The 26,432-nt window shown below is 43.5% G+C and overlaps 2 protein-coding genes across 6 annotated transcripts in view; one reads left to right on the top strand and one right to left on the bottom strand.

Annotated features, from left to right (window-relative positions):
- CCDC186 (coiled-coil domain containing 186) overlaps positions 1 to 12,868 on the top strand; it is a 33,368-nt gene extending 20,500 nt beyond the window's left edge. For all 4 annotated transcript variants that reach the window (XM_079313247.1, XM_079313244.1, XM_079313246.1 and 1 more), the window contains 10 exons: positions 457 to 561; positions 904 to 1,002; positions 1,741 to 1,827; positions 2,555 to 2,697; positions 5,088 to 5,343; positions 5,883 to 6,072; positions 7,128 to 7,208; positions 8,247 to 8,457; positions 9,506 to 9,725; positions 10,414 to 12,868. In XM_079313247.1, the coding sequence (XP_079169373.1) occupies positions 457 to 561; positions 904 to 1,002; positions 1,741 to 1,827; positions 2,555 to 2,697; positions 5,088 to 5,343; positions 5,883 to 6,072; positions 7,128 to 7,208; positions 8,247 to 8,457; positions 9,506 to 9,725; positions 10,414 to 10,497 (1,476 nt within the window). In that variant the 3' untranslated portion in view covers positions 10,498 to 12,868. The remainder of the gene's footprint in view (positions 1 to 456; positions 562 to 903; positions 1,003 to 1,740; positions 1,828 to 2,554; positions 2,698 to 5,087; positions 5,344 to 5,882; positions 6,073 to 7,127; positions 7,209 to 8,246; positions 8,458 to 9,505; positions 9,726 to 10,413) is intronic.
- The window catches only part of ADRB1 (adrenoceptor beta 1), a 95,364-nt gene that overhangs the window by 51,251 nt on the left and 17,681 nt on the right, over positions 1 to 26,432 (bottom strand). Inside the window, exon 4 of one of the 2 annotated variants that reach the window (XM_079312490.1) lies at positions 24,933 to 24,954. The exons of the other annotated variant lie outside the window; for it this stretch is intronic. Within the exon in view, the coding sequence (XP_079168616.1) occupies positions 24,948 to 24,954 (7 nt within the window). The 3' untranslated portion in view covers positions 24,933 to 24,947. Of the gene's footprint in view, positions 1 to 24,932; positions 24,955 to 26,432 lie in introns of those variants that run through there. 2 annotated transcript variants of the gene reach the window in all.

Here is a 26,432-nt window from a genome sequence, read left to right as displayed (position 1 = left end):
GTTTAATTTGAATAACTGCAGCAAGAGTCAGAATAGTGCTCTCAAATGCTGATTCTGAAATGGAAATGTTGAAAGAATATGCAGGGAGGATGTACTGGGGGGGATTCTCTTTAATTTGATATCAGATTTTAATTTGTTGTTAAGCTTGTTTTTTGGGGAGATTGTTTGTTTGAAATAACTGTTACCTTAGTTTTTAAGTGATAGATTTAAATCTGCTATCTGAAAATGTGCATGGCACATAAACAAGAGATCCTGTTGTTGTGCCTTCAGTGTAGGGTCAAATGGAACTACATAAATTAACAGTTGAATGGAGGCAATTGGCAAAATAGACTTTTGTTTTGTTACTTCTTTTGAGACTGAAAGGGAAAAGTTATTATGAGAAATGTGCTTCTCAGATGAAGTTAAGTAAATGGATTTTACTAGGTTTAACCCATTCTTTTAATACTGTTTTTGTAGGAAACCAAAGAACGCCTCAAAGATGCAATGACAAAATTAACTGAAGCAAAAGAAGAAGGAGATCAGATAAGGAAAAACTGTCAAGAAATGATAAAATCCTATCAAGTAGGCACATTTTATGAAGAGGTTAAATTATTGTTTAGTGCCTGAGTCTTCTTTTTTCATTTCTTTCCAGCTTGAGCTGTAGTAGGGAAGAATTACCCTGTGCAAGCTCCAAAGCTGAGATGAATAGTGTCTGGTTTTTTACTTTACTGGAAAGTTGTTAAATAAAAGGGAAAATGTTCATCTTGATTGGCATGCAGCATTGGGGGTCTTTCTTAGCATGGTCAGGATTATCAGAGATATACTTACAGGAAAGACTCAGTGATGTGAAAAGCTTTTCAGACACTCATAGAATAGAAAGGGAAACATAAAACTCTAAAACTCACATTTCTTCCATCCTTTTAGGAGTCAGAAGAAATCAAATCAAATGAATTGGATGCAAAATTCCGAGTAAGTAAAGGAGAACTAGAGAAACAAATTCAGGAGAAGTCTGATCACCTGGAGGTAAATATGTGGTGTGTGGAGTCCACTTTGTGGTTAAGAATTCCATGAGATCATAAAATTGGGAATCTTATTTTAAGCTGCTTATAGTTATGCCACATTCTTTGGGTTTTGTCTTTTTATGTGGTCTAATATTGAATCCCAGGTGTCTGCCCTCCAGCATTGCTTTTTTGGAGGATGTCTTGGATTCACTTTTTTAAAAACAAAGTTAGGGGGAAAATGATATCGTGAAGGTGAAGTAACTTCTCCTTCATTTATAAATGTGAATGTTGCTGTAATTAAAAGCACAAATTCAGTTGAGTCAGGCCTCTCTCTAACCAGTATTTTGCCAAGATATATGGGAATGAGAGAGAAGGACCAACCTCTGTGCTTAGTAGAGATTTGCTAGCCCAAAGTGAAATTCTCTAATGATGATGTATCTGCTCACAGCTCATCTCTGCACATGCCATCTTCAGAGGAGACCAAGAGTTCTCATAGTGCTCATATGTTGTGCCATAGATTTGCATACCTAAATCCAGAGTGTGCAGTCTCCCTTTTTTTTTTTTCAGTTCTCCTGAGAATAAAGAAGCTTTGAGGTTTTGCTTTCCTTTTAAATGAAGTAAACCAAGCCTTGGGGGGGTACCTGTTCTGCCTCAAGCCCTCTCAACTGTGGTGACCTGTATTGGCCTAGATTATTTTTTTTTTTTTTGAGATACCACTGTATATTTAGTTTTCTCAATGAGCTTTTTACCTTCTATAAAGGTACATCATGCAAAAATAAAAGAACTGGAAGACTTGAAGAGAACATTTAAGGAAGGCATGGATGAGCTTCGAACACTGAGAACAAAGGTAAGGTGCTGAGTTGGATTGGAGTGGGGCTGAAAGCACACTGTGGGGTTTTTGGAACAAGAATACATTCCATTCCTTAATTGTACTTTTACTTCTTCAGGAATAAGCAGTGTGATTAGAGATTAGCTGGCCTGAGACTAGAAAGGATACCTAGTTGACTCTGGTTAGCCTTTTTTAGGGAGTATGAGCTGATCTGTAACACAACAGTGTTTTGCTTTGTGGTGTGCTCCTCATTTGGCTGAAAAGTTGAGAAACATTTTAAATTTGCTGTCCTGCAAATACTTCACATCTTCTAAATTTAGTATAGATAAAATACTTGTAAAGCTTCTTACCTGTGAAATGAGTTTTGACCTCTGGTAAGGAGGTTGTGCTGTCCATAACTTGTGGAGAGTCTGTAGAATAGCATGTCACTCCCTCACTGTGGAAAAAGGTAGGAAAACATAGGGGTTACCTTGGTAACTGGGGAAACATCATATCTGTGGACCCTGATCCATTAGGCTGTAAGTTTGAGCCTTTGGGCAAAACTAATATTAAGCACACTTGTTGAATTTTTTTTTTTTTTTTTCTGACTCTATTTGATCTGAAATACTTTGGGACATTGTTCTAAGTTACTTGAAACCACTAAAAAATTAACATGTGAGCTTTGTACAACAGTTTAGACATATGATAAGAATAATTTAGCTCTGAAACTAAATGGTTTCTGATTTTATTTTTTTTTTCCATTTAGGTAAAGTGTCTAGAGGATGAGCGCTTAAGAACAGAAGATGAATTATCCAAGTATAAAGAAATAATAAATAGACAGAAAAGTGAAATTCAGAATTTACTGGACAGAGTCAAAACTGTAGATCAGCTGCAGGATCAACATCAGAGGTACAACTGTGCACTTTGAGTAATGATTTAAAAGATTATCTGAGATGTGGAAGGGTTTGTTTTATTCAAGTTATTTATGCTTTAAATGTATTGTGATTTGAAGAATGCCTGTCCTGATTTAAATCAGTGCTCCTAATACTGAGGATAACCTTGGTTGCCTCTTACAGAACAAGGGGATTGAGATTTATCAATCTAATTTAGTGTCTCTCATTATTAGAATAAGTGCCTGATTTCCAACATACACTAGAGGAAATTGTTATCTAGGTATCTGCCCAGTGCTTGTTTTATTGAAAGATGGAGGGGAGCAATTAAACTGGAAAGATAAATTCCTTTAAAATTGTGATGGATGAGTGGAAGTATTTAATGAAAATAATTTTACTTACTTGACAAATGCTATATTCAGACAGAATGGGGCACTTGTCTTTTTAATGGACTGGAATTCCTTCTGCTGTGTCAAAGTTTGCTCATTTAAGAATGTGAAGGAAATAATCTCAGGGGAGGGCTGGGCTCCTGCCTGATGCAGCAGCATGGTCCCATGTCTGTGTGGTTCCTAGGGACTGGGATATACAAATGCTGGCCACTCTGCTGGGTCTAGAGGTGTTGAATAAATGGACCCAGATGAATGTCACATAGGCAGAACCACCCATGTGTCTGTCCCTCTTGTGCTGGTAAACAGTCCTTATTTATCATTGAAAAGTATTTCTTTAATTCTTCCTTAGGCCTTCCTCAGAGTTTAGCAAATCAACCACGTCCCATTTGCTGTGTGCTGGTCACCTGTATTGTCATGGTGTCCTCAGCCTTTCCAGGGAAACTGCCCTGTGCTAGAATCTACTGGAGCCCACACTTGGATCAGTAACAGCTATTTTCCCCTTGGAATCTGCCCAAATTAATTAAAGTGACTGTGATCAAAGTGTGACACTACAAATGTGTTTCCACTTATCTTTTCCTCTCAATAATTGAGACATGCTTAAATATGTCTCTCATCCCTATTCAATTTGCATTATTTTTCAGCATCCTTCCCATGCAACATTTATTATCCCTACATCAAATTAAATATTGTCTTTTCTTTCAGTTTCAAGGCAGACATCCTGAAATGTGTAAAGGCTGTATGTGAATGTTCAGCTATCTTTGTTCACTGCTGGAATATAAGTTTAAGTTGAATGCTGGGGAGAATTTCATGGCTGAGCTGGATACTGATCACCTCCAGTGTCCCCTGGTCTCCTTCATTAATAAATTTTTAAGGATAAGCTAGGGTATCTCTTTTAGAATGGTCTAAACCTTTAATTTTGTCTGATCCAACCCTGACTGTAAGGCAGAGACTTCTCCTGTCATAATAAAATAACATATTGGAAAATGTAAAACACAAGCATACCCTTCTGGCACAGGTTTTTAAATGGGAGCTACAGGTGAGATACATTGCAGCACAAATGACTGGGTCTCTGCTCTTCTTGGAGAAACAAATCAGTGCAGGATTGTTGATTTAAAGTGAATTGATCATCCTCAAAATTACACTGTCTCTTAGGAAATTAAATTAGATGTGTTCTCTTGCTTTGTGTAATTTTAATTTGATTTTTAAATTTGGATGTACACACTCCCTGTTGGAAAGGTGAGGTTTTTTTCTGCTGATGTTAGAAATTAAAGTTTGAGAAAAGGTGTATAAAATCGAAGAATTAATGAACTAATATTGCAAGAGCAAATAGGAGGTCTGTCATGTTTTTAACAGCTATTAAAATTTGGAATAATTTCAAACACTTTCAGGAGAATGTTGATGATAACTGAAGAAGCAGCATTTTTCACTCAGATGGATTGGATGTGGTAGTCAAAAGTCTCCTAATGGGAGTCTTTCAGCAGAAACAAAAACCTGTTTTGTAGAGGGGAAGGACTTGTTTTTGGGGGGAGGAGTAGTGGAGTAAGACAAGCTTTTGATACAGAGCTGCAAGGCTTGGGTAAGGATGTGTCAGGAATCAGCATACTGCTGTTCTAGAGAAATCCAAACTGGAATATTTCCCTGTTTCTTCAAGGAGGCCTCTTACAGATTGGCCACCTTTGTTGGGTTTGCAGACCTTCCTCTTGCCTACCAGGTCTGGTTTTGTTTTGTTTGTACCCTGACCTGAAGGTCATATGGAGAAGTTGAATATGGAGAGATGGTCTTCCTTGAAGAGCTAATGCCTGTCCTGTGTGGGATGCAGAAATGTGTCATTTCAGTGCTGCAGTGTGTCATCAAACAAAGTGAAAACTCCCTTGACATTTAAAATGATGACTAACAGATACCCCAGGGTCATTAATTTTTCCCCTGCCTTATTTGGACTTGATCTGAGTGCTTTTATTGCAATAAAGCTTCATATCTTTAAGCTCAGATTATCCCTAATGAGATAAAATTGTTTTGACAGAGATGAACAAGAAATCAATACTTTAAAGGAAGAAATAGATGGTTTCAATTCTCTGGTTGCTGATCTTCAGAAGGACATTGAAGGTAGTCGGAAAAGAGAATCTGAGCTATTGATATTCACTGAGAAATTAACCAGTAAGAATGCACAGCTTCAGTCTGAAAACAATTCCTTACAGAGCCAGTTGGATAAGCTTTCTTACAGTGAAAGAGAGCTGCAGAATCAGCTGGAGTGTGTTCAACAGACTAGAGATGATCTGGTGAGTACAGTGGGCAGCTTGTTTTTGCTCTAGTGAGATGTCTGGTGCAGCTAAAGATGTAGCACATGAATACCACCTTGTATCTTCACTTACTTGATTGCAATTTCTCCTTGAGTTTGCCATTAGTAGCAGTGGGATATGAACACCTCACATTCCCAAGCTGTGTTGCTCTTTCTGTTTTTTTTGGGAGCAGAGGGTTGTTCTCTGTGCAGCTGTAATTGAAACAGTCAAAAGGTTCTAATTTGCCTGTGAAATTTATTACTGTAAACTGTTCCTCAGGTCCTGTTTGTACATGAGATAAATATAATTTTTAATAAACTTAGTGTGTCATGGAAGGTAATATGACTTTGTACTGTATCGTGTAGAAGTTTTGGAGGTAGTTGAGGAATCTTAATATCCATGTGAAGTGCTAGTGTTCAGCCTAAATAATAAATGTAAAGTGTGAAGGACACCCAGGTGCAAAGTGCAGTTAGGGATGTTGAGCATGCACTAGGCTAGAATTCTTTTGTGTATGAGTGAAAATAAAATCCCAATTTCAGGCCACCAAGTTGCAGAAGGAGGAGGATCAGCGGAAGTCAGAGGTTGAGACCCTGCAGGCTCAGCTGGCCACAGAGCAGGAGGAGGTGTCAGCACTGAAGACCCGTGTGGATGAGCTGAGGGATGACCTGGCTACCCAGAAACGCAAGCACACAGCAAACCTGAAAGACCTCACAAAGCAACTTCAGCTAGGTAGAGATTATTTTCACTTATGAATCAGCCCCATTTATGACCCCTTCAGTTTCTGGTAGAGAATCAGATCCTGTCTGTGTGTGCTCACTGCTTGAGTGTCACCCTTCAAACTCTCCCTGTCCCTGAAGACAATGAGAGTGAACAAGTTAGACTTTGTGGAAACTGCAGTTACAGGCCTTAGTGTTGATTTTTTTTTTAAAATGTAACTTTTGAAGTGGGCTTAGACATAAAATGAAATATATATTTCAAAAGAGCTTAGTCTTTGTTATGGTGTATGTGACTACTGAAATGCCACCTTATGTACATATGGATCCTGGTCTGTGTAAGAGTATATTCAAGGGCTGCCAGAAATTTCCTAGTGCTGCCTGTATCAGGAATTGCTGGTGACAGTTATTTTTTTAGTACATTAAACAGAACACTTCAGTTTTTAAAGCTGGATATGGAGAGACTGATGACTAATTGTGTCTACAAATAGAAGTCATCAAATATCCACCAGTGCATGTGTTCTGAATGCAAATAGATTTGAAGATAATCAAGTGTGTTTGAAAGAAGAGATCCTATTGGCACTGTGCAAGACAAGTTCCATGTCCCTTTTTGTGCATATAGGAACAGCTGTGTTCTTTCCCTCTTGATTCCTACTGAGTGAGTAGTGCTTCTGGCACAAATACTGCTGTGGTGATGCAGGTATGAGATGCTGGAACAGAGTTGCCAACATCAGTAGCAATTTACATGGCAGACCTAATCCAAAGTAAAACAAATTGAAGTCTTACTGGTCCCACTTAATCCTATATATGACATTACCCCTTCAGCTGGCAACTACAGCAGTGTGTAGGGGTCATGGTGGGTGTTACATGCAGCTGCTTCATGGCTGGGGCCAGAGAAAAATAAGAAGCTGTTTGGGTTTTAATTTTGGTTGCTACCATTGTCTTTCAGTTGTCACATCTTGTTAAATTAGTGCAGGTCAGAGATGATTAGAGGTTCTGGATGTTGGGTAACACTGTAATTTTTAGTTCTTACTCTGCTATTGGTAATCATCATTTTGTTAATACTTTTAGCACGGAGGAAATTGGATCAGGTGGAAAATGGTAATTATGACAAAGAAGTCAGCAGCATGGGGAGCCGTTCCAGTTCATCAGGTAATGGAGCACAGAGCAGGGCTGCCAAACAGCCCTTAGCCTTAACAAGGCTGCCACACTGTGCTTGCTCTTTATGTGGTTTGTGCATATGCAGTGTGTGGGCAGCCTCCCATTAAAACTGACAAAATAGCCTCTAAGCACCAAAATGCACTTGACTGACTGCAGTTGTAGGTGCTTATTATGAGATTAAAGTGTAATGTTTATGATGTTTATATATTTTGGTTCTTTTTAAATACCTGCCTTTTTTATTTAGTTGCTTTTATGTTTGGAGGAAGCTCAGGAGGGCTCCCTTTTATAGAGGACCCTTTTACATGCTGCCAGAGGCAACATAAAAATGAGCACTGGCTTCAAACATTGTTTAATTGCCCTATTGACAGTTGCAACTGTGTAAATGAGAAATCAATTAGCATCATTAGAGACATCAGTGGGTTTATGTAATATTCATTGCTTTCTATCCAGTTAGAGCTAAAGGAGTAATCTTTAGCTCTGAAAACAGCATGTTTTCTTCCTCAATATCTGTGGATTTTAAGTTGGGTTAGTTCTGTCCAGATGTCCTGTAATCTCTCTGTGTGAGAGAGACAAATGCTTAGAAAGAACAGCAGAAAGGAGAGAAAATTCTGCAAGCTCTAAGTGATGAGTGCTGCAGAGTGTTTATAGATGAGTGCTGCAGAGTGTTTATATGTAGGGCTTTTGTGAGGCTGTGCAGTTTTTATAGTATTGTAATTTTAGTTTACTCCAAACCACACATTTGAAATCAGCTCAGTCTTGTGCAAAGTAAATGAACATGAAGTGTTTAAGTGGGAATAAGCATTTCTGAAGGGAGCACACTTAACACCAAAGGGAGGGGACGGCACTGCCCAGCATGTTGCATTTAAACACTGTAAAGATCCTTTAGAGAAAACCCCACTAACATAAAGTGAAACTGGCATCCTGGGGAAAGTATCCCCAGCTCCTGACAGGTGCATTCACTGCTCTGCTGGGGGCACTTCACCTGCTGCAGGATCCAGGGGAGTTTTTACAGAACTGCTGTGTTGGCAGGGTCGCTGAACGCGCGGAGCAGCAACGAGGATCGGTCACCTGAGAACACTGGCTCTGCTGTGGCTGTGGACAGCTTCCCTGAGGTGGACAAGGCTGTCTTGGTTGAAAGAATACTGAGGCTTCAGAAGGCACATGCTCGAAAAAATGAGAAGATGGAGTTTATGGAGGATCACATTAAACAGCTGGTGGAGGAAATCAGGAAAAAGACAAAGTATGTTCTGTGTTCTGTTCAGTGTTGAGCTGTTGCACTAGACGTGTATTCTGGATTTTATGTAATAAAAGTAATTGTCTAAATGAAAAATGTTTAAAACAGTAAAAATACTGAAGTGACTGGAGATTTTGAAGATGGGATTAGTTTGGGTTTTTCCCTTATCTTTTCCCAGCAGTTATAGTAATTGCCAAGTTTTTGGCAATTAGTATTATTACTGAATTTTTTTCAGGAGGAATAAACTGGCACAAGTGGGTTTTTGGTAGCAAAATGGTCAGCAGGTGTCTGATTTGAGGTGGACTGCTGCCACTGGCTAACAGAAGAGTCCATTCTCCTCATGTGCTTCAAAGGATGCTGATTGTGTTTGTTTTGGAAGGAGAATCTGCATTATTCCAGATGGACCTCTGCTATACATATCAAACAAATGATCTATCTGAGCCAAAGGTGGTTAGTGGTTAATATGTGAGACAAGATTCCACTTAAATGAAAATCTCATTTTGAAGGATAATGTCTGTAACTTCAGTTAGGAAGGAAAGAAATGCTGGCATAAAGCTGCAGTTGCCTGTTAAGAACATCCCTTGCTTAGTGAGTCCATACATTTATGCCTAGCTGGTACCATTTCACAGAACATGGTCACAGCTTGGGAAGACTCTTGAGTCACTTCTCTTCAGAAGTGACTTTGTAATTTTTTTCTTATATGTAGAAGCTTAAGATTCCATGTCTGGGGTCCTTCAGCAAAGAAAAGTAGATTTTTTAAATTACCTTTCCTGTCCCACTGGCTTTTCAGAATATTTTCAAGTAAGTAAACCCTGAAAATTGTAGTCTCTTGGCTTACCAGCATTTCCTATATCACTATTGATATCCCAGGTTTTCCTCTGACATAGAAATTGCAGGAGTAAATTTTTACTGTTTTTTTGGTAATACATTACTGCTTGAAAATCAAATTACTCATGTCACGAATCTGAAGGTACTTCAGCATCTGACTCTTCCCTGCCTTTAATGCTATGACGTTTGTTTGTTTGTTTGTTTGTTTGTTTGCTTTATCCTCCAGAATTATTCAGAGTTACATTTTGCGAGAAGAAGCTGGAACACTGTCATCAGAGGCCTCTGACTTCAACAAAGTACACTTGAGCAGGCGTGGTGGGATTATGGCATCTCTGTACACATCTCACCCTGCAGACAGTGGGCTCACATTGGAACTGTCCTTAGAGATAAACAGGAAACTTCAGGCTGTGTTAGAAGATACATTACTTAAGAATATTACATTGAAAGTGAGTAGCTGTGCCAGCTGTTCTGCACATTCTTGTGGTTCTCAGGTGCTGCCTTCACTGCATGCTGTTCAAGGCTTTTCAGAGGCCAGCTCATTGTGGTTTGGTGCCACTGCCTGCACTGGGGTTAACCAGGGAGTTAGGTGACATGATGCCATGTACCTCCAGTGTAGCACCCTCAGAGTGTGCTGTGCTAATGGGCTGCTGCTTGAAATGAGTTCTGGAGTGCCTGTGCCTTCAGCAGGGTGGGGTCTGTCCCTGCTCTCCCCTGGGCATGTGGAGCCAGGAGTGTGGGCTCTGCCTGCCTGGCCCTCTGACCTCCTGAGGCAGCACATCTGCTGCCAGGGAGAGGTGGCAGGCTGGAAAATGGTGTGCAGGCTGCCAGCTGGGCTGCAAGGTTCTGCACAAGCTGGAGATCTCTTCCTGTAATCATTCCCCTTGAATGCCAGGGGAACTAACATTCTGCCTTCTGGACATCCTCTGGTAACTGCAAAAAAAGACTTGCTGAGAGCTTTAAGTTTTTTATTGAAACGAGTTGGTTTTTTTCTGACTCTAATCATTTGCATTTGTTCTGGATACTTGAAAGTATCAACTTGCTGACATAAACATTAATTTTGACTTACTAGTGTATTTTGTGCTGATGGACTTATTTCACTGTATAACTTATTTTATTTTTCTCCCCCCCACAAAGGAAAACCTGCAAACTCTAGGAACAGAAATAGAACGGCTTATTAAACACAAGCATGAACTGGAACAGAGAATAAAGCAGACATAACTAAAACTTCTGGGGACTGACCAGTGTGAAGATGCAGAAAAGGCAGGTGCTACAGACCACTGTGTTTTACATTCTGCCTGCCAGCACAAGCATCTGGTTTTTTGCAAAAGAAGCCTTTGGCCACACAGGCTCACTCATGTGAGAAATCAGCAGGGTTTGGCATCCTTGTAGTTCTGTCTACCCAGGACCAGCCTGAGGCACTGCTGAAATTCACTGCACACTACATTTATCTCAGACTTCTATTTGAAATACAGATGCTTTCCAGTGCAGACTGTTTGGAGTGATTTGCCATGAGATTCTAATTTCTGCACTGTGTAATTAATCAGTCTCTTAATGATGGAGCTTGAAAAAAAATAAAGCCAATTATGTCTTAGTTGCTATTTGAACATATCCAGTGTTACTGAGCTTTAAGGGCTTTCAGACTTTTATTTCCTTTTTTGCATATTATTTCTAATCTTTGGGTTGACTAAGCATTTTTGACATATGCATGGAATAATGCTTCGTTACAAAATTTTGAGTTTTAAGTGGTGGCCATGATATTGCATATTTTCTGCTTTAGGTTAACATTCAACTGGTCAATTTCTTTGTTCCAGAGTGAAACAACAGTGAAACTAAGGAATTGGAAAGTGTTCTGATTCAGTTCTTGAATTCATGTAGCTGAAACCAATGTCAGATCAGCAAATCTTGTAAAGCCTTGATCCTTAGACATGTGAATCAAAAGAAGTCTGATATCAGATAATTGGTTAATGAAGTTCTCTGGGCTTCTGCATAACTAAGAGCATTTAAGGAGTTTAAGCTGCCCATTGTAAATCTATGTAAGTACAAGTAGACATGGTGATTGCATCTGCTTTCAAAGACAAATGGAAGCTAATGAAATTTTCTCATTAGCTGTGGCTAAACCAACTAGTGACAATAATGGTTAGAAATTAGAAATAGACCTAATGTTTAATCTATTGTTGGACTGTGAAAGTGCACAGAAATCTGTGCAACTCCTTGATTTTACTGTTGTGAAGAATTAGTTGGTCAAAAATAAGTGAAAACTTAGTTCTTCAGTGGCTGAGAGGATGATGGAGGAAGAGTATCAAGGTGACAAGATCTGGCTTAGTCACAACATCATGTTCACATTTTAATTCCAGGATAAGTAATAGACAGAGTCTGAAATATCTTTATTCCAACAGTAAATGCATAGTTTCTGTATCTATCACCTTTTGACCAAAATCAATTGATCAGATCACCATGTAAATACATACTTCAGGTTTTTATTAAATACTTGAACTTCCTATTGCCATGAAAAAGAGTCAATGTACATTTGCAATAGCAATGCTTTTTAGCTACTTCAATCAAAAAGAGGAGTGTGGGAAGGACCTGTCTTACTATAGGTGCTGTTTGCACTGTACACAAAACAAAGGAGCTGAATTTGGCAGCACAGAGGAGGATAATTGATCAGACATCTGGGTGATGTAGGGGTGTGAACTCCATTTTCAGATGCCACTGAGTTGCCTGAACTTTGTAATAAAACAAATTGTGCAAAAGAGCCTAATTGGGTTTGAATAGTTTGGTTCAAGACAGTGAATCCTTGTTAGTTTAAAGGTGGGCATCTCTGAAAGTCCTTGTGGGACTTGGTTTGTGGTCCAGAGAGCTTCAAGAGTCTGGGATGGCAGGTCCCTCTAGTGCCAAAGGATTAAAGTATTCCTTTGGAAAGGTAAAATTGGGAGCAAATTGCTTAAAACCTGAGCAACCATTTTACAGAAACTGGGTGGGTTTTTATACATCTATTTTTCTAATTCCTGAGAGCAATGGTTATCTGAAATGTTAGGATACTTGGGCCAGTCCAGTCATGGGAGTTCTTCTGCTTCACTGTTGTTTAAGTGATGTGAAGAGGAAAATACCTGGCTCTGCTGAAACAGGTTTGTCACAGCTTCCAGGAAGCAAACAGACAGTTGTTCATGACTGAGCTTGGATCTTTTGCTGAGAAGAAAGTATTTTAGAACAATTTGCATGCTAAAACATAGCTTAGCTCTTGTATGTTTGTGTTTTCATGCTTTGATGTACCAGATCTCTGGGTGTTTTCAGGCATTCAGCTGAATTACTCCAGTATTTTAGATACCATGTTAATATTGTAATCTTTTAATGTATGTTCTCCAGGTGTACAGTGTGAATGAAGGAGGCGTGTGGTGCAGATGGAATCAGTGCAATGGCTTTGTGGAAATTCTGATTTCTTTTTGGCATGGTTGTTTCTCCTTTTAAGTTGAGAAACCTAGTTAGCTGTCCTCCTGCCCTGCTGGAAATGCTGCTTGCTCTTTGTAGCACTAATAACTTCTCAGAGTTTTTTTTTTTCCCTTGGTTATGGAGACACACAAAGCAGCCAAAATCCCACATTGTTTATTGTGCAGGGTGTTTTCATGGACCAAAGCTGTCATCCACAGGTGTTACTTTAAACATATCTGTTAGAGATGGAAAAGTTATTCTGGCTTGCACATTGGCAAGTGACTCTCCAGTCAGCCCAGGGTGTGATGAGTACCTGATGGGGTCAGCCAGCAACTTGGCATAAGGATGTTCCTCCTTTTTGAGAGGCAGTGATGTGTCAGCCATAAGATGTTGCTGGTCCTGTTTCCATGGGGTGGCTTGTCAGGAGTGTGATGCTGTTGGTGCAAGAACACTTTCTATGGAAAGGTGTTTCTGTGGGGTGACTCACACAGGTGAGCACCTGCCTAGTGCAGGGTGGGTGTGAGGCTTGTGTCACTCTCTCATCCCACCCTATCCTTGTTTTGGAAATTGAATTATGAACCTGAGACTGAAAGCTGTCCTCAGATAAACTGAATTTTAGAGACAAACTGGTAAATTCATAAACTAATCATGAAAGCAGCCTGGAGCAAGTAGCTTCATGCCTGTCACTGAAATTCAGTGTCCATTAGACTTGTAATTGCCACAGGCTGCTTTTGAAAATTCCAAGCTTGTGGCTGGTTGTGTCTTACAAGCTTAAACATCTGTTCCTTATGTACTCAGGGTGCTCTTTTAATTCAAACATCGCACAAACAGATGTTGTTAGAGGCCCTACAAGAAAGCTGCCTATGCTTTTCCACCCTCTGTAAAATCCAGCACTGTCACTGTCAGAAGCCAGACCCTCAGACCTGAAGAATACCATTTTATGCTGTAGAAATCACTGGCTTGCTGCCATACAGACTTGTGCAATATTTTTTACTTATAGTGTCCAGAAAACTGGAGATGGATTTCTTCCTTGAATGTTTTCTCATTATCTTCACTTGTTGCTGGCAACACCAGTAGTCTCTCTCTTAAAATATTTTTAATTGCAATGTTTTGGTTCATAACTAAAAAAGAAAAATTTAAAAACAGTATGTCTGGGTTCCAGTGCATCAGGTGTAAAGCTGAGTGTCCTCATGCTGCAGTGACCTGGATCTTGGGAGGGGTTCAGAGGGCAAAGCCAGTCCCAGGGTCCTTAACCCTTCCTGTGCCAGTCACTGTGACAGTGAACACCACAGCAGGTGGCACAAGGAATCAGGTGTACCCTGTCTCACCTGTCCAGGGATAGGTGGCTGTGTTGCAGAAGGAGCTGGCTGGTATTTAGAGCTTTTCCAAGATAGATGGGTGTTTCCTTCCCATTTTTGTGTTCTAACTGAAACTATTGATTCTTCCAATCTATGTGTGTAAGTCCTATACACAGAATGTCTGTTGATTTAATTTTGTAGATACCCGTTTCTGTATAAAGTTCTCAAAGGTATTGCTATACCTTATGTATATACTGTACTTTGAAATAATAAACATACAAATATATGAAAGCCTGGTTTGGGTCTGATTTGTCCCACTGTTTGCTGCTGCCTGGCTCCAGTGGTGCTGGGTGCTCATCCCTGGGGAGTGGGAGCTCCTGGTGCCTGTAACAAACACTGGGCTGAAGCAGCTGGGCTGTTGTTACTCTCGAGTGGGTCTGGCTGCAGGGTTCTGCCCCTCCCTTGCTTGCCTGTTGCAGCCAGTAAACAGAAGATGGCAGTGCCTGTTCTCCAGTACTGCCAGTGGCAGGGAGAGCCCAGCCAGGGAAGACACTCTCCTGCTGCATCCATCCCTGGGGAATGGTGGTGGGCAGGCAATAACTGTGCTGCAGTGAAGGACTGCAGTCCCTCTAAGTGCCCTAGGTGCTTTTCCCTTCCATAATGTGAATTTTGGGAATCCCATGATCCCAGCAGCCAATTTCCTTGGCTGCAGCTCCACATTTGCTCCTCTGATTTATTTATTCTCTTGTAGAGATCTAACAGGGTTTGTTTTTTAGCCATGATAGTATTTTTAAATTAAAATAGTAAGTGATCGTGGCTGGTTGCTGGCAGTGCTTATATAAAAACCTGGGAATGGGATTGATATGGGTTGTCCTGCCCTTGCAGGGAGCCAGAAAAAGGTGAAAAAAATCCTGTGAAGGCGATAATTTATGGAGTTTATTCTAGTATCTCCCAGAGTACCTTAAGTGAGAGAAGGGGGTGTGCTATCTTTTGCTAAAATTTAATGGCAACCTCAAGCTTTTCAGGACCAGGCCAAAGGCTCCCAGTGATTTTTCAGTTACCTAGATCACCCTATGCTGAAATTGTTTCACAGCTCACAGTTTTATTTCCAGCTTTTCCCACTGTATCAGGTACAGTTGTTTGTGACAGATGTGACCAAAAATCGAGGTTTATTTGTGCTTCCTCAGTATTTAACACTGCTTCTTGGAAACAGCAGCCTGAATCTGAGCTTCCTCAAATACTAATTTTGGCTTTGGTGCTATTTGCAAGTGGCCACTTGGCAAACAACTTCCCAGCCCTGTTTTTGGGTCTGTGTCTGACCCAGCTGAGCTCTGTGCAGAGGCAGGGTTCTCATGGGCCATGTTAAGTGTCTGGTGCTGCAGTAAGCCAGGCTGATACTGCAGCCACTGTGTGATAAATATCTAACCAAATGCTAGCAGTTCTCTGGCTGATTGTGCATGAGGAAATGATCACTGCTATTTCTCTCTCTCTGCTTTATTTTGGGGGATTTTTAATAGCAAGCTCTGTTGGAGGTTTTGTTGTTGCAGTTGTTTTTAGGCTATTTTGCATCAAACCACAGTGGGTCTGTGCCAGATTTTGTGAGATTTTTGCATGCATAAATGTAACTGTTGCAGTAGCAGAGCGCTGCTGAAGGAGTTGCTCTCATCTAAGGTGTATAAATATGCTGTTAGATGTGTTTGTTGCTGTTCTGCTCCAGTGGATGCCCTATTGTCAGGAAATCCTCTGGCCCTTGGGTGTCACTGGGCTCTTGACCATCTGCCCCCTGATCCTGGTAGGGCTGCTCAAGTGCCTCCTCAAGTGAAGCACCTTGCTCACCAACAGGCTGAGTACTATAAATGTCTGAGAGCTTCTTAAGACGTTTCTATTTTAAAATAATGTCTTGTGTGTGGAATAAGGAAAATGCATGTGTGCAGCAGATGAAAGCACAAGGTCTGTGAGCTCTGCCCAATGGGCACAGGTGTTGGACACAAGGTGGGTGAGCACAGTCTAGCAGGCACTGCTGCTCACTCTGGGGTGGTTGGTGTCCTTAAACACTGCCCTGGGCTAGCCAACCTGCAGTTTTTGGGGGATGGATTAAAGCAGGGTGCAAATGCAAGGCAGTTTATTCACACTGTGATCTGCAGCCAGACAAGGGTTTTGAGGCTGCACTGTGAAAAGAAGTGGTTAAAAATACTCTGAAAATGATAGATCTTAAATTATTTTAACTCTACTCAGTGCCTGGCACAGGGGAGAGTAAGAAGGTGAGAATTACTTATATCAACACTGTGGGTAAAAGCAGCATATGCCTGAAAAAACAGACCTGCTGGTCAGCCTAGACCTGTGTTACGGTCCTGCAAACTCTCTGAAAACTTTTCAAGTCAAAGAGGTTGAAAAATCAGACTTGAGCTTGGAGCTCTGACCTGTTCATGCTGTAAGTGGTTTGTACTAATCAAGTGCCCTGGCTTCACCTTAGTAATTAGATTATCAGAGCAATATTGATTAGATGGGCTCTTGAAAATATTTAAGGGCTTCACCCATCTGGAGAAGGGATCTTCATCCATGAGGTAAAATGAGAAATCAGAATGAGCTGCTGTCAGCTTCTCATGGGGTCAACATGTGGCAGCCAAGCCTGTGGTGCCCTTTCCCTGGCCCCTTCCCCTGCCATGTGTCTGCTCTGACCCCACTCACACCCATGGGGCTGGCTGGCACAGGGAACAGCACTGTCCCACCTGCTCCAAAGCTCTCCAAGCAGCTCCTGGTGCACTGCAGGTGATGGCTCAGCCTTTTGAGGCAAACAAGGGTATTTGTTTTCCCTGGCAGTGCTGCTGTATGACCTGCAGGTTGTCTGAGGTGGTTGCTGCACAGCCAGAGTGCCTCGAGCGAGGCAGGACAGCTGGCAGTGAAACCCATCTGCAGCTCCAGGTAAAACCTCCCCCAGAATCCACAGCCCCTTGTTTTGCTTGGCTTTAATCAGACATTTCTGGGATCTAGAAAGATCCAGCTAGTGCCAAGCAGGTGTTTTCCATCAGCAAGGACTGGCAGAGCAAAGCCTCTGCTTCATAAACCAACCTGCTAAAGACAGCAGCCATCAATCCAGGTACCTGTGACCTTGGACACTGCTTGGGAGCCCTTGTGGGCTTTCTTGGGCTGTCCAACCCCAATACAAATACATCAAGGAGGTCTCCTGCCAGCAGGGAAGGACTGCTATACAGGCACACCTCCAAAGCAGGACCTGACCAAACACAGGTTGGACTGAGTCACCTTTGCTCCTCAGGCAGGTGAAGCCTTTGGAAAGGGGATGTGACAGATTTGGCAGTGGGCTGGTAGCACGAGGTTCACAGATTGCTTTTTTTTTTTTTTTTTTTTTTTTGTTTTGTTTTTTTTTGTTTTTTTTTGTTTACCTGAATTTTGTCAAAACTATTTCCCTCTCTCAGAATTTCCTTGAAGTCTTCCAAGGCTGCTTGTTGATGCTGAAAGATCAGTCAACTATTTCAAAGTGATTTGACCTTGCTTGGGCTGGTGACAGAGCCCAGACCTCGAGGGTAGTGTTCACCTTGCAATGCCAGAGCCACTGTGGCGTGTCTCTCCTTAAAGACAATGTTCAGGCAACTGCAAGCAATACCAGGGCACAGTGGCAGGTGAGATCCCTCCCATCACACTGAAGAGGGTGTGATTTAGCTTCCCTTGGCTTTGGTGGCAGCTGAAACAATAGAAATGTCCCCAAAGGCCAGGACTCGCAATCCAAGGAATTCTCTAGAGTGCAATAAATGGAGGTACTTACGTTTCATTAATTGTGTATCAGAGCAAACACTGGAAAAACACCAACAAACCAAAGCAGTGAGCTTACCACTGGCTGCTGAGGGGAGGCCTCTGCCAAGAAAGCAGCCTTGGATCAGAGAGCAAGGAAGTGAATCCTTCCAGAGGATGATTCAGAGCAGCTCACGGGCTCCTGTGCTGATGCCCTGTGCTGGGTGAGGCACAGAGGAGCAGCTCCTGTCTGGCCACCATCCTCTGTGTGGATGCCTTGGGACCAGTGAGGAGCCTTCCTCAGACACAGCTGCCAGGGAGGCCAGCTGGGGTTCCAATGCCTCATAAAACACAGGATCATTTGATTGGAAAGAGCTTTAAGCCGTCTCTTTCCAAGCCCACTGCAAAGGGGACACCTTCCACTAGCCAGGCTGCTCCAAGCCCCATCCAGCCTGGACTTGAACACTTCCATGGATGGAGCATCCACAGCCTCTCTGTTCAACTTCTGCCAGTGCCTCACCAATCTCACAGTAAATAATTTCCTCCTAATATCTAACAAAACCTGCCCTCTTTCAGTTTGAAGCCATCCCCCCTTGTTCTGTCCCTACATACATTTATAAGAAGTCCCTCTCTATCTCTCCTGTTGCCCTTTTAGGTACTGGAAAGTGCTTCAAGTTTTCCCTGGAGCCTTCTGTTCTCCAGGCTGAGCAATCCCAACCTTCTCCACCTGTTTTCATAGCAGGGGTGCTCCAGCCCTCTGAGTATCATTCTTGTCCTCCTCTGAACTTTCACCAACAAGTCCTTGTCCTTCTGCTGGTCCCAGAGGTGCATGCAGCATTCCAGGTGGAGTCTCACCAGAGTGGAGCAGAGGGGGAGAATCTGGCCTGCTGATCACACTCCTTGAGATGCAGCCCAGGACAGACTGGCTTTCTGGGCTGCCAGCACACGCTGCCAGCACACACTGCCAGCTCATGCTGAGCTTCTCATCCACCAGCACCCCCACGTCCTTCTCCCCAGGGATGCTGCTTGTCTCCAAAAAGGCCTGAAATCAGCATACAGGGGAGAGGAAGGAAACTGGCTAGCTGGTTAAAGACTGAGGGATGGGGAGAAAGAGAAATAATTTTTTAGAAAGGCCATCCTGGCACAAGAGCAAACCCTAGTTGCTTTTGGAGTGTCATGGCTTTCCTTCTCCACAGAATGAGCTCAGAGTGCTGTGTGCCCAGGTCTGGAGTGCAGCTGACAGCATGATCTTAACTTCTCTTTGTTCCACCCTGGGGCATCCAAACATTCACTTCTCAGTGGCTGTATGTGAAAGAGAAACAGGAAAGTCTCTCTTTGGAAATGTGGCACAGAAATGTCTTGCACAATCTTATTTACTTTGGAGCTTCCTTCTGAGAAGCATCTGCCTGTTCTGGTCTGTGTGTCAGCTCACAGCCCCATCAATTTTCCCTTTCCCTCTTTCCTCTCCATTTCACTGCCTGTGTGGGAGCCAGTGACCCCAGCCCTTGCCAGACCTCACTCAGCTTTGTGATTCCTGAGATTGTTTCCTCCAAGGAGCAGGACACAGCAGTGCAGGGACCATCCCTGGGCAGAGAGCACAGAAGTTAAAGTGCATGGGTAGGGGGAGAGGAAAGGAAGATGCAGATTCTATCTTTTAATATGTTTAGAGAAGAAAGATGTTGTTTTGGATGGAGCTGATTGCTTTGTTTTTCTTTTACAGACAGCACAGGCAAGAAATATAATTGGTAATATATAAGAAACCACAACTCTCAGCTGGCAGAACATATATGTATGATTTGACTGTCAGCTCATACAAGGAAAGACAAATTGTGTTATAACAGTTATAACTGGGAATAAAAACCATGAGAATTTGCACTATTGTTTTAGGATACCCATGTTGCTGGAGATACCAGCAGAACTACCAGGAATAAGGATAAACAGGGAAAAATACAATTCCAAACTCATTCTGTTGGGATGTGCATCTAGAAAAGGACAAGTAAAATATGACCACTCAAAAGTACCTAGACATCCTTCCAGGTTCCTCTGAAAACCCTTTGCACAGTGCTGACAAAGGTCTGAAAAGGACTGATGCCAAGCATATGCATCCATCATGGTGGGTAACATTGCATCATCATTTCCTGATGATCCTATTTTCCTGTCCTTATCCCTTTGTTGTCCCATGTGAAGGTTAGAGCAGAAGCACTTGATGACCAGGAGGTTTGGGTTTTGCCTGTGCAGAACAAATTCTTCCTGATCCTTGCAAGCATCTTCCAGGCACTGCTGCCGTTATGAAAACTTTAAAGATTTCATGTCGTACAGTAACAACTTTAATCCAAGTACTGACGCATGGAAATGAAAGGAGCAGAAGGTGTGTTGGCCACTGGAATGGGCAAGGGAGGAATTGCAGAGCCAGTCCTTTGCAGTTTGGTCTCACAGGGGCGAGCACAAGGTGCGCAGGAGGGGAAGCGGCGTGTGCAGCTATCGAGTGTCCCTGTCTGCAGAGATGCCCTAACTGCAAGGCCAAGAAAATCAAACCTGCAGCCAAGAAAAACACCATTAAAGTAATGCAATGACATAAGCTGAGTGCTGCTCGTGGAATCCAAATTGCAGGCAGAACAATCAAGAAGGAAAACACCGACGACATTGCCTTGTGTAACAGGGGTGTCGCCCTCCCAGCTGGCAGGCAGGCAAGGGCACAAGAGCAGCACGAGCAAAACCAGTGTTAAGAAGAGGGACTTGACCTTGCTGAAAGCATCAATCAGGCCTGTCCCTTAGGGGTAATACTGCAGTAACCACGAAGACATCATGTTCAGGTTTGTAGGTTTTAAACTCGTTAGTTTAAAATCCACCACATTAAAAAACCCCACTAGGACAGACCCACCTGATGAGGAGGGCAAGGCAAGAAAGCTGCAGCTCAACACCAGGACACTGCCTCTTGCTCAGATAAAATTCTAGATAAGGAAATGCTTAGCATTTTTTGAAAAAAGAAGAAATACCCTTTACCAACAGATTTGTGTCAGGAGGGGTTGTAGCTGTAAGAAAAGTACTGCTGGTTGCACTGCAGGTAGGACACAGGTGTTCTCTAGTTTTCTGCCTTTTACAGGCTGTGAAAATGTTGTAATGTCAGCACTATATATACTGGAAATGCAGTCAGGCTATGGAATAGCCATGAGAAAATGCAAATGTAGATCCACACAAAAATAAAAACATTCTGGCTCAGATTCAACACTAAATTATGCTAAAAAGCAGTGAGTAAAAATTTCTTGATCAGGGAGTAAAAATCATTTTGTTCACTCATCACCCCTTATTAATGGGATGTGCTTCTGGGGGATCTACTGATACACATCATTTGTTTTTAATCTGTATTTTAGACTTTAACATAAGTAACATGATCCAACCCCTGATAAGTGGGAGAGAGGAAATAGATGTACAACACAAGGTGTTCCCATCAAAATCTCAGTTCCTCTTAATGCACAGAGAGCCTGCAGGACACTGTGTTGCTCAAATGCAAACATCCTCCTCAAGAAGCACACCCTCAAATTGGGAAGGAGAGGTCATATAGTTCCTTTAAACACAACCTTCAGTCACCACATCCTCAGCATCTCCTGGAGCCTGCTGGGCTCACCTCAGACAGTGGGATGCAGCTGCAAGCTCATTTGAGGCCATTTGTGGTGGACCCCAGGCTGGACCCCTCACCCCATGCCAGCAGCTCTACAGAGAGGCTCTTGCAAAGAGCTTTCAGTGGAGCCTCCCCACAGGCTCAAACCCCAGACAAGCCACTCCCCACCCTGCCCTCCTCTTCCCCTAAAATCCCTCTTTGCTGGCATCTTTGGGTCTGTGAGTGACTAAGAAGTAGCACCCAGAGTCATCAGGCTACAGAAAGTCCCCAAGAACAAAAGATTAATTTAAATGTCCTGGCTTTGAGCAGCCTTGGCCATTGGCTTCAGGAAGTCTTCATCAGTTGTGTGGAGGAGGAAGCACCTGGAAATCACAGAATTAATTTGATCTGAAGGGTTGCTTTCTGGAAAAAACATGTGTCAGTCCCCATTACTCGAGATTGCAGGGCAGGGATGGGACAAGCCACACGTGGTGTGTGAGTGCTGGATTCCAGCCCAGTGACATCAGCTCAACCAGGCTCAAACCTAAGGCCAGGTCATCTTGGCACCAGCTTGGCTGGGCTGTGCCTTCCCTGGATGGGCTGACAGAGCAGGGAGAGGAGGGGTGAGATTAGAAATAACCAGGAAAAAGGAGAAGAGAAGGTATGGAAGGGAAGGTTTGTGCTTCTCCATGGATGGGGATCCCAAGTGAAAGCCAAGCCCCATGGGAGATGGAAGTCTCTGCAGAGCCCCACAGTCCATGTGTGAGCTCTGTAGCTTGCTCTGCATTTTACATAACAGGGAGCAGAGCAAGCCTTGCTGCTCACTGCTGCTCTCTGCACAGAGCAAAGCCAAAGGTGACAGCAGTGACAGCAGTGACCAGCCAGGGTGGAGCCAGGTGTGCAGTGCCCTGGGTGTTGTGCAGAGGTGGTTGGAGCTGGCAGCAGACCCTGCTGTGTCCCTCACTTCACAACCTTTAAAACATTGAGTTTCAAGATAATTTATCCTGAACTCCATTCTCCATGCTGAAGATGCTGACCCTGACCCCTTTTAAAGAGAATGAGTCCTGCCCCTTTTCTAAATTTGCTTGAGTCCTTGCAGCCAGAATGTCCACCTGGTCTCATAGCTCACATTTGGGATGTTTGCAGAGGTAACTGCAGTGCAGCAGACACTGGGGAGAGCTGCAGCCTGCCTACCATGGCCAATATGCTCCTCATTTGAGTGCCACTGAGCTGGGAGCTAAAAGTACTCCTATGTGCAAGACTCCTTCTGTATTGATGACTTGGAAGAGAAAGTTAATTTGAACTTTTCTGTCCCCACAAAAGTAAGAGACTATATTTGGTTGTGTGACTAGCAGGCATGGGACTTCACAATGCCTTGGTGTTATGCCTGAATTCTGCCCCAACCATGCTGAAGTGCAAAGCCAGGACAAGGTTTGACTTTTATTCTTAATGCAGAGGATCCCAGGAACAGCAGATTTTGGAAAATCACAGCCAAGAGATTTGTCTAAAGGTGGCTAAGGGGATGTGTCCCACTCATGATTTCAAGGATACTGAGAAGACAGGCTGATGGCCAAGCACCAAGCTGGGTCAGGGAAGGAGGTTTGATTTCCAATTGCAAAGTGGGAAAACGTTGCAGACCACAAAACCTTGCTTTTGGTAGGGGTTGAATGCAGAAATGTTTCTCCCAATGGTTCTGACACCATGGAGTGCCCAAGCTGTGCCACATTCCTGCATGGAGCAGTCAGTGCTGCACCTGCAATGGAGCTGAGCACAACTGAGTGTCTAAACAGGCTGTGCATTCACTCACACAAACAGGATGACAGGATTTTAACACCATTGGGTTGTGGCCTGTCAGCAGCTGTAACCCAGTTGTGCTTCCTGGCTCTCCCTTTCCATGTCTGAGGGGCTGCCTTGGTCCATGGCTGCCAGTGATAAAGGCCTGTTGTGCAAGTCTGAGGTGTGCCAGATAAAGGAAATGTGATGAAAATTCTTCAGTTTATCCACCAGGCCAGTTTCACAGGTCAAACTCTCATTATTTGGAGCACCACCTCTGTGCTGGAATGGCAGGGGAGGGAGAAGCTCTTCACTTCCAGGCTTTTCATTGCAGGTGGAAGGACACCCAGAGCAGGGCTGAGACTGTCCTTCCTCCTCTCAGCCCAGGCTGTGGCCCCAAAAGGGCTGAGCACATTGCCCCCATGCAGAACCTGGTGATGGGGGCCCAGAGAAGGGCAGTGCCAAGATGGGCAAGAGTCTTCTCCCATCTGGCACAGCTCAGAGCATGGTGCAGGATGCAAAGGGCTTGGTGAGCACTTCTCAGGCTGCCCTAACCTGAGGATCTGCCTCTCTCTCACAGCAGGACCATTTTGTAAAATGCAGCCACTGCTTGAAGTGACAGAGGCATTTTCAGTTAAGTGGTCATAAGTTTTGAAGCAGTTGGACAGTTATTGGAATAAGGGTATGATAAAAGCCTTCCTGCCCCCATCCCTCCCACGCCTACATTTGGATTCCATCATTTCTTCCTTGTTTGAAATGATTCAGCAGTAGACTTGTAGATAGTCTCCATCTAGTTAAAAATAGTTACTTGCCTCATATGGCTTTAGCATGATACTGTCGACTCTAAAATGTTCCACCTTCCAAAAAAGTAGAGTGAAAAATGAAAGTGAGCTTTCACACATCATTACTCTCCACAGTGAGACCTCCAGAGCTCGTTCCAAACCCATCAAAGAATGAGAGCAGAGCTGGGAGGGCGAGATGCTGGTGGTGCTGCTCTGTGCCCTGAGGGTCCTTGTGAGCCTCTGCCCTCTGCACACAAGCAACCAGAAGATGGTTTGCTCATTTCCCAGAACAAAACACCAGCTTATTTTCAAGAAACATTTATTCTTTCGGATTTCTGGAATGTAAGAAGAGTTTAGTCATCGCAGCTGGATGTCTCCTGGTGTCAGCTGGGGGTCAGTCAGGCAGTTCCCTGCTCCAGCAGGGAACCAGTACAGCCCAGTTAGCTGAGGAACATTCCACAGCCCATAATACTGAGGCAGGACACCATGAGAGCCACAAGTCCTGCCAGCCATCTCACAGCTCCTGTCTGTGAGCATGGGGGGCAGTGATGGGTTGCAGAGTGTGGCCAGCTGTGCTGAGCTGCCTGTGCTTTGGGGGAAAAAATGGGTGACTCTGTGGCAATAGTGGACAAATGGTGCAGGTTTGTCATTTCTCCTGGCTCTCTGTGTCCACATGCAGGCCCACTGCTGGAGGGTGTGTGGTGGGATTGTTCTGTGCCAGAGGGAGGGGACACAGGCACTGCAGATGAATGGGAATGTGTCAGGTGCAGCCCAGGAGGGGACACACAGCAGCCCTGCAGTGCCCCAGCCAGCTCCTGGTGCTCCCACCCGGGGGAAGCCTGGCTGCAGTCTGCCCCACAGCCCTGGGCAGAGGGGACAGCAGCAGCACAGCTGGAGTGCTCATCCTGGCTTCTCCCACTGCTGGCACTGAGCAGGTCAGTGGTACCCACTGCTCCCAGTGCTGAAGAGCTCCAGGGAAGCCAGAGGAGCAACAGAAGCATCCACTGCTTTTCACAGCACACTTCACAGCAACAGAAGCTGACTCTAGAGGCTGTATGACAAATTGCTGGTTAATACCCACATTAATTCATTTTCCCCCTCATAGTTACATTTGCTGTGCCTGCAGAGCCATCCTCTGCTCGTTTCCTCAAGGTGATATGCTAAATCCTGCTCCCTGGACCGTGGCAATCAGCTCTTGCTGGAATGTGATCAAGCGGCAGATGTCAGCTGAGGGAATCACAGGACTCTGCTGAGCACCATGGCACAGCCTGGCAGCTGCAGAGGGGTGGGATGTGCCCAGACTCAGCCCTGCCACAATGACCTGAGTGAGCCAGGTGCTGCAGCCTGGCCGTGGGTGCTCTGAGCAGCCCTGTCTGTCTCAGCAGAGCTCTCAGGTGCTGCTGCTGTATCTCTGAGTTCCTGGAATACCTCTCACACTGCCACACCACCACCAGTGACCATTGTCACTCCACCCCAAGCCTTTGCTCTGGGTCACTCTTGACAATACAAGGGATGACTCTAGAAATTAATCGCTCCTACAGAAAGGCAGACGTTAGAAGAAGAGCAAAAAGGGACCAAGCTTCCCCATTTTGGAAACTTACTTATGTACCAGACCACAGCTGTGTTTATATGAAGAGACATTTTCACATGCCAATAATTTTCATGCACACCAGGCCTTGTGCAGCTTTTTCTTTCCATTTACAATATTATGTGTTTTATATGATAAATTTGAAGTGCGGCTTTCGTGCATGAATGATACAGTTTCCATAATATTTTTTCATATGCAGAGACATTTTGTTTTGATCTCATGGGGCATGAGTCAACTCCTATTTTGAAGCCACTGGAGTCCTTCCAGTGACTTTCCCAGAGCCTGGCTAGCTGGGAAGATGAAGCCTGATGCATTGTAGGTGCAGGCCAGCATGTCCTGCTGAGGGTCAAGGCAGCTTGGTAGAGCAGCTCAAACAAAAAAGGCTCAATCAAGAAACAATGTGAATAGCATCCAGTGTGCTTGGTGCAAAACCAGAATGTCTGCCCCAAAAATGCAAATGCTGCAGCATCACAAGCTCCATGGAGAAGCTGGCAGCAGTGAGTGTTTGTTGGATCCCAGAAACCTGGGATTTTTGAGTTTTCTGTTCTGTCTGGTACTGACCCCCTGGAGAACACTGCTTTTGACCTGAGGCCTTGGAGAATGCTTCCAAATTTGAGTGATGAAGTTAAAATAATGGGTGTGTAGTTAAAATAGAAGTGTGTGCTTTCACATGGTAAAAGGTTTTAAATTTGAGGTTTTGATAGTGTAGTAATAGATATGGAACAAGATGGAGAATTTTGGATAGTGTCTTTTTTGGTGTTCTTTATCCTTCTTCTTCATGGGTTTCAGGTAGTATTTTCTGGTTGGTCAATCAGTGTCATACTAAGGGTCATGGGAATCTAGTTATTAAGTTAGAAAGATAAATAATATAAGTGTTAATTGTCTATTTGACTGTTCAGCTTTAAGAAACCCTGTAGCAGCTGGATCTTCCTCCATCTTCC

The sequence above is a fragment of the Erithacus rubecula genome (genome assembly GCF_903797595.1).
Source record: "Erithacus rubecula genome assembly, chromosome: 9".
In the NCBI taxonomy this organism is placed as follows: domain Eukaryota; kingdom Metazoa; phylum Chordata; class Aves; order Passeriformes; family Muscicapidae; genus Erithacus; species Erithacus rubecula.
The sequence above is the reverse complement of the archived record's forward strand: the minus strand, read 5'-3'. Positions and strand labels throughout refer to the sequence as shown.